This window comes from Cystoisospora suis, assembly GCF_002600585.1.
Source record: "Cystoisospora suis strain Wien I chromosome Unknown contig_2868, whole genome shotgun sequence".
Lineage (NCBI taxonomy): Eukaryota > Apicomplexa > Conoidasida > Eucoccidiorida > Sarcocystidae > Cystoisospora > Cystoisospora suis.
In genome coordinates this window covers 53-7,811 of record NW_027155664.1, presented here as the reverse complement: position 1 = coordinate 7,811, position 7,759 = coordinate 53, and the positions used below count along the sequence as shown (strand labels likewise).

General features: G+C 54.9%; 1 protein-coding gene across 1 annotated transcript; it reads right to left on the bottom strand.

The window, feature by feature from the left end:
- Window positions 1-3,100: 3,100 nt before the first annotated feature.
- CSUI_005850 (integral membrane) lies at window positions 3,101-7,507 on the bottom strand. The gene is made up of 7 exons (XM_068066018.1): window positions 6,819-7,507; window positions 6,199-6,308; window positions 5,432-5,612; window positions 4,772-4,968; window positions 4,254-4,414; window positions 3,552-3,653; window positions 3,101-3,223 (listed from the first exon to the last, which is right to left on the bottom strand). The coding sequence occupies exons 1-7, from the start codon at window positions 6,941-6,943 to the stop codon at window positions 3,197-3,199; spliced, it is 903 nt and encodes a 300-aa protein (XP_067922005.1). The 5' UTR covers window positions 6,944-7,507; the 3' UTR covers window positions 3,101-3,196.
- Window positions 7,508-7,759: the final 252 nt, after the last annotated feature.

Genomic DNA, 7,759 nt, shown 5'->3' with positions numbered 1-7,759 from the left:
CCCACGCACTTTGGCTGACATGCGCTTGCAAGGCCTTCTTCCTCTGCACACGCGTTCGGGTTGCGATTTTGATGGTGAAAAGCAGCTACACTTTCCACAAATCTCACTACACGAGAAACCCACGACCCCGTCGTATGGCAAGCAAGGTAGCAGCTTGCCCCCGGACCGTTCGGCGGCTGGACTTGCCGAGGCACGCAGTGTGGACGGTCCACTTGCTGGCTCGGCCATGCCACGCGCTCAAATGATTCCCCAGGTGCAGGCGCTCATGAATGCGGCCCGAGCCATGAAGCCTGGCGAGCGGGAGAAGACGGTACTTGCCGGAGAAAACTGCGAAAGGACACATGAGTCATCGAGCACAGACAACGGTACTGAACTGGTGGCGCACTCCGGCTCACAGTGTGCGTATCCCCAGGCAGGTCGCTGCACCTTCAAAGACACGACGGCGCAGGCAAGAGGGAAGTCCGCGCAACAGGGGCCTACATCCTGCACGCAACAATTACCAGATGTTGCCGAGACCGAAGCGAATACCCTGACAGTCCAGAATCAGTGTGTCGACGGAAGTCCTGCGGTGTCTTGGCCCACACGTGACTGCCCCCCGTTCCCCCTCCCATCTGAGAACAACAGAAACGAGCAGATCAAACCGAAAGCATTAGGTGGGCATGCGGATGACCGAACGCTTACCTGCGGGATTGCAGGCAGGCAGTTGCCTCCTGAGCAACGACAGCCCGTTCTACAGCTGGTCGAGCACGAGACACTGCAGATTAGCGGAAGCGGGACCAGCACCGGCGTGAATCCGCTGTGGAGCCCCGGAGCCTGTGATACCCGTGAGACGGGCTCCGCGCAAGCTTTTCCTGAAGCCCATCTCTGCGTGCGTCTGATGACAACCGACGGCACCAGAACAGAATGTATAGATGAGCACAGGTCGAAGAGATATGAGGAGTCAGCAGGCCCGGAAAAAACCTCTCCAACAGGTCAGGTAGAGGCTCAAACGGTGAAGACGACAAACATAAGCAATGTGGGTGGTGGCACAGATTCAGCTGGGCAGAGCCCACACCCTCATCCGGAGCTAGCTGTCACCGAAAACGCTGTACCAAGCATCTCGAGCAACGCTGTAAACACTATGGTTTCAGCAGCGGACCCCGTAGACCACGACGTGTGCGCCGAACTGGGAAACCTGACCGAGACCAGGTGACTTGCATCGATGTACAGCGAGGCGGAGGACCAGAAAAACGCGGACGTAGGGCGGTGTCCTCTTCTTCTGCGCTTCTTGGTTTGAGTAACCCGGAAGCCCGTGCTCATCGGGGGTTCCCTTCGGTTTCGCTGCTGAAAATACCGCATTCCGAAAGCCACGCTCTCGGCGGTGAAGCAGCAGGACATCCGTCAGCGAAAGCCTTTGTCTATGGACACGGGGCCAAGTCGGCATTTTTGCCAGGATATGTGCGGTCCGGTTCCAGGTGCCCGCTTTCCCGGTTGTAGTTCTTTGTCAAGGACATTCGTATTCTGACTGTCCTTCCCCATTGGCCAGAGCAGTGCGTCCGACCCGAGAACTTCAATGGACGCAGCAGTGAACTTCAATCAGGTCTGTTTTCCGAACTTACGAAAGATTGGCTGCTAAGAGTTTGCTTCTACGTTCTTATTGTTTGGTTCTGGCGTTTCCGTCCTTTGACATGCTAGATGGAGTAAAGTTGCCAGCCAGCAAGTGGCACCTGAAGTGTATACACGGCTCACGTCGCAGCTGTCCCGGCAATCTAGTAACACTCTGCGTCGAAGCAAGCTGACGATACACAGTCTCTGCGGTGCCGAAGGCGACGCGCCCTGTCACCGGCAAAACGTCTGAGAAGCCGTATTCATTCATGTCCGCATGTGGTGCAACCGGGACAGCGACGTTCTTTCCGCTTCAGATCTCCCACCAGGGACTGCTGTAATCAGCAGCGGCCGGAGCCATCGTTTGCAGCTGCTCTGCATCCACGTACGCAGCCCTGCTGTAATAAACTTCAAGGAATCGGAGGACCGCACTTCCAGTAGCAAAACAGTCAGCCGCCATGATTTGCCCACAGTTATCGCACCCTCAGTCCGGGTTCCGCGGAACAGTTTGCTGGTGTCGAACGGCCAGTGTGGCCCGCCAACGCTCTTTCAGCCCGTGCCAGTGGGACTGGATGAGTCCCTGGTTTGTTCTCTGCTATCTCGTGCACCGTGGAAGACACGTCATCTCTTTGCACCAGAAAACGAGCTGCGTTTTTACTTCCGGAGTTAGCGAGATTAGGCTCGATAGATATTCAGTGACAGGAGCACCCGAAAGCAAGAAGTCTGCTGTCGGTCGGGACACGAGGTGGTAGTCTAAGAGGAAAACTTGAAAAGATAAGTATGAAGACAATAATCCACCACGAAGTTAACCACTGTGCCGAGCACCCCACACACCATTTTGATCGTGCTCGACCTCACATGTTCTCAAACTACACAGGACCGACTGGACACTTACGACAAAGAAGGCCGAACAACAAGCGAAGATCGAGCTGTTTCGGAACCCCAAAAAGAGGAGATTCGACCCTACGCCGCCTGCTCGGACAAAAGACCCCGCCTAATCAATCATACCAGAGCTACATGCGAAAGGCTAGCAACAGCAAAAGGGCGTGCGACGTAGTGCAAGTTGACCGACGCACGCGGTCGTGCAGGGACCCCGCTTATCAGGACACGAAGCGGAGCTCGTCACACAAACGAATCTATAAAAGATGACCCCAGAAGTGACAACCCTGCCGCAAAGCTAATTTAGAGAGCGTTGTCCGGTTGTGACACGCTGCCAATCACGCTCCGTCTTCCGACAGTGTGAGACAACAAGCCTATCTGAACATATGCCGCAGCTAAGACAACAAACCGGCAAGAGCTACAATACTACACGGGCTTAGCCCAGATAATTGCAAGGTGGAAGAGTACCATGCCAGCAACGTCACGAGTTCTCTGGCGCATATCGATACATCTGCAACTGCATTTTGCCAGATGGTGCACAACACGATACGCCAAAGAGAGGATGCAGCGTGACCGGCTCCTGGCTCGCCAGGCACGCGTTGCGAGTGAGTCGGAGGTGGCGACTTCCAGACTCATTCCGCAGACACGCAGCCAGAAGATTCTTAGGCAAGACCACCCCAGAGACCCGTTCTAGCCGCCGCGGTCGCCGCCTCGCCGTCGCGCGCACGCCTTATTACGAGATAGTCGCTCCCACCACGCGCTGCAACAGCACACAATAGACCAGAGAGCATTCTCGCCATCTGAAACTGGCCTTGCACGGTCAGTTAGCTCTCTGGATAGTTCTTCTGACCAGCAGCCATACAAGGGGACAGCCGCACGAAGCTGGAATCCAAGACCAAAGGCAGCGAGCGAGCCCCCCCTCACTAGGAATTGTACCTCAACCTCAGCAAGACTATGACTTGCGTGATCCCGATAGAAAAACCCCAAACCTAACAAACGGAGGCACCTGCCTTCGCACCACGCTGAACTGAGCCCCGGGTGCGCGAAATTTCCCGCATCACGATGTCGCGTTCTTTACAGACGCTCACCTGCAGTAAACTGCCGACACCATACGCTACGCCGCCCGCACAGCTTCCATTTAACGCCATCAAGAAGCCAGACTTAGTGGGATTTTGCCCGACGTACTTGCCCTGAACAACAAAATAAAGGTCCCCAACGCATTCGAGTCAAAGAAAGGATTTTTTCTATGTACCAACCGAAACAAAGCGCAAGCTTGCCTCGCAGGCGGCGAGTACAGCTCTGTCACGAGCCGCACCAACAGTAGACGTCGAACGCGTGCGCTGCAACACCCCTCAGAGACGCTTCCCCTGGTAGCTCGACATCGTATCCTGCAGCATAGCACGCTACAGAAGTGACCACCCGCAGCCCCGAAAGTCCCGTCTGCAGAGGTTCTCTAGAGGAGAGAGATGCCACTCAGGCGGGAATGAGTTGTCTGTATATACACATCACGATTCACATATGTTTCAAAAATGTTTGTGACCGAAGTACTTTGGCTAGCAGTCAGTGCCGCCTGCCAACTCAGGGACACATTTCACAACTGAGTCACTGACTTTCTATGTTAAAAAACAGCTCCGCACCATGGCGCACAAGGAATTCATCAGTTTGCTACAGCGAAACGCACTAGTACATCACCCGACACGTGACTCGCGACCACGCACAAGGCTTTTACCGGGCACTTTATATAAAAGTATACATATATATATGTATCGAGCGGCAAACGCTCCACGCACCTTGGAAAACCCAAGGATAAAAAGCGTGAGAACGGAGACGAAGCAAGCCATGATAAACGCCATGTCGGCCGCAGCTCCGAGGCCAAATGCCGCCACCCAGCCGATGAACCCCGCTAGGGGCAAAAGACCGAAAAAGCAGAACGCCGTGAACATGACCAGACCTGAAAAACGGCATCGCAACGGCGGCCGAAAGAACGAGGTACATGAAGGGCCACCGACGGGAGCGCACCAGACAGTCAACGCTACCGAGCCACCAGTGAATGCCCTCCGATACGCCTAACATGCATTCAATACCCCCTGCACTATACAGCGACTCGGTACGAGGACTGAGACTGTTCACCGCAGGCAAACGCCACTGACTGGTGGCCTCGCCAATGTGACTACCAACAGTCCTGAGAGGACCAAGGGTGGAAAGAACTGAACAGAGACGGAGCCCGGAGACTTCACAATCGCCAGCCTTCCATTTGGGGAACACTCCGGATTGCAGTTGCTCTGGGTAACAGAAGCTGAATCAATACCTCGTTTCATAGGAGTTGGCTCGTCGTAACCGTACATGAGACCGAGCTCCTCAACCATCATGTGTTGTACGAAAAACTGCTTGTACTTGAACGTGATGTCCACCATGGACTGTGCATCAGCTCTTGAGAACCCGTATTTCTCCGTGTAAATTTCAACCATCTCGTTCTTCTCTTCCTCCGGACAATTCTCCACCTCCCTGAACAAAATGAGCGAGCCAAAGTCGGGGGGCAAACGGTAAGCATCCGCACAGCCGCCGGAACTACATACATATATACATGCGCAGCTACATAGTGAGGCCTGGGGCTACAACCCGCGCACGTCCACACAAGGGAAGACGGCACGGACTGGTCAGAATCTGAAGGCTACCGGGTATTATCAAACGCTGTAACCTGGGAGCTCCGCCAAGCCGCGGTGCTCCGGTGTCCTCTGCACACAGCAAACTCCCCTGACTCCCCATGGACAACCATTCTTTACAGCCTAACGCCCGAGAGCACACACTAAAACTTTGCTATGCCTATGGCAGCAGCGGTTCAAAAGTGACCCCGAACAACCCGATACCATTGCTCCTTTTCTTTTTCCGCTCCATCCCGCGCTAGCGCTGTTGAACTGGGTTCGTCTCCAAAGAGTGCGACCAGTCACGGGCCATTCGCCAGCCTCACCACTCTTCGCGCTGCTTCTCAGATTCCACGAAGTCTCTCTCAGCCGCGGCGCTCACGTACTCTCCAAAGCCCATAGAAATGGCATCGGCCAGAAGGTTACCCAGTCCGACCATCAAAACTTGGGAGCAAGTCAAGTCCGCCCCCACGCACCCCGCAACGACCGCGAAAATTGTGACAATTCCTGCGGACATTGGAGAAAAAGAAGCCGCGTACATGACGCGCCAACACGATGTTCCCCACGTGTATGAGTTGTGCTCCCGCCAGCCTGTGTCCGAAAAAAAGCTGAACAACCACTAGCGCGCACACACACGTCTTCCCTGCTTCGGCTTAGGACAGAGCTTTGAGGCGTGTTGCGTGACTGTAGAAAACATGTGCAGACCAACAAAACGAGCGCACAGCGTGTGAACGTCCGCTTTTGGGTGTGTTTTTTGTTTGCAGCAGCTGAGGTGAAACGCGAGGCAGCGCAGGCAAATACACACCACGGAGATTGGGTTCACGCGCTTGCAAAGCGGAGTCATGAGAAGTCTCGTGCGCCAGGAACACTTTTTGACCACACTACGTCGGTCTCCAGGGTAGTCTCTATCTGGGAAGAAGACTTTTCTTCGTATGTAGATGTATATACATATATGTATACATACGAAGAAGAGAAGGCACAGCGCGTGTGGTCGCCAGGGTAAGTGACAGCTTTCCAGTTGCCTCTGAGGTGACCGAAAGGATGAACAAAGAAGACACGCCTATGATGAGGTCTCACTGAGATATTCCCCTACCGTCAAGGCCTCCAAAAACAACAGCCTTCAAATAGTCTGAAGAAGCATTGGTGTGGTCTTCCTTGTGATCTCCAGCAAGTTCCCGATACAGACCAAGGCTGTGAGCAGCCCTGAAAACCCAAGGACCGAGAGACGCACCTCCTCAGAACTCTCTCAGCGAACTCCACGTAACGGCGGATCACTGCACAGACGGTCCCACTGTCTCGTGGGTAGGCCGGCCATATACTGTGCACAGTAGAAAAAACCACTGCGCAACCCGAGGGGGTACGCGCCCCCTGGGGGTGCAATGTACGACTCTCCTTTCCTTCAGTGAAGTCGCCCTAGTCTGACTGCGTTGAGTTCGCTAACACCTCACAGCTTGAATCTAGCGAGCCCTTTGGCCCCCCACAGTAGCAACTGAAACTGCGGACGACCGCGCGGGTTCGAGGCGTTGCTAGATTGACTTTAGAGCCGTAACACGACTCGCAATCAAAGAGTCAGAAATAGACCGGTTTGAATAGCGAAACGACCTTAATGCAGAGATTAACGCTCCCTGCCGCCACAAAATTCCCAGGCTTGTGCCTCTAGCTCACTTGACGGCCTGACGAGACATGAAAAACCACCTGGCCCTATCAGGTTACCTCGTTGCCTCAATATCTCTCAGCTCATAAGCATCTCTTGCCTTATGCAGGTCTCTGCAGTTCACGGAGACCCGGCCCTCGACACTCGCCGGACAGACAGTCCGGGCGGCCGCGTTACCCGGCATCTCGTGTGGCTAGACACGGGACTTAGTTGGGACTCGCGTCGGAGTTGCTGCCAAGCTGCGTTGTCCGAGAGAACAGTGACTCCACGATACAGCATACACGGTGAATTGGCATTTCCCCCCCAGTCTGTTCCTTAGCAACACGTAGAGGACAGGGAGACGTCCACGAAGCCTTCGCTGTGTCTCCGCGGTCTAGGAGGTACGAGTACAGGAAAAGAAATGAACACGGGCGCCGGTGGGGGTCAGATACAGTATGCTCCGCGGAAGTACACCCGCCGCACCGCGTTGAAACCGACGAAGAGCGCTCGCTGATGTGGCCCTTACGTTCACAGGCCTTCACCGGTCACTGAGCAGGTGCGGCAAACTGAAATCTGAGAAGCTGTTTCCCAGATAGGGCCACCTGTTGCAACAATCCGAAGGAACAGTGCAAGTGGGCCCGCACACTCGCAACGTTCCACGGCGGGCGCGCTGCCGCGAGATCTTTGAGCCCGCCACCAGCAATTGCTCCAACGAAATCAGCGTGGTAGCATTTCAGAAACACACTGTGGAAATAGTGTCGCCCTCTTGCAGAAACTGCCATATGCCGCGCTAAACTGTTTACCCTTGAACGCGAACCGCTGTCGCGTCTAGACCATCGACGCATGCACCGCAGCTGAAGCTCTGGCACGAACCCACAGTTTGACGGCGACAGGACACGCGTCCGCTGTTCGGTCGCATGCGCGGCTCTGAGACAGCCCTCGCTTGAAGGAGTTGTCCGGCTCCTGAGCAGTTTCTTGAATCCGGATCTACAGCTTCGTTCTCAAATAGGTAGCGGGGCGT

Coding starts and splice junctions, on each gene's coding strand:
- CSUI_005850 (XM_068066018.1), bottom strand. CDS start 6,943: ATGCCGGGTAACGCGGCCGCCCGGACTGTCTGTCCGGCGAGTGTCGAG. Junction 5,613..6,198: donor TGTTTTTGGAGGCCTTGACG/GTAGGGGAATAT, acceptor CAATGTCCGCAG/GAATTGTCACAATTTTCGCG. Junction 3,654..4,253: donor TTATCCTTGGGTTTTCCAAG/GTGCGTGGAGCG, acceptor TTTGTTGTTCAG/GGCAAGTACGTCGGGCAAAA.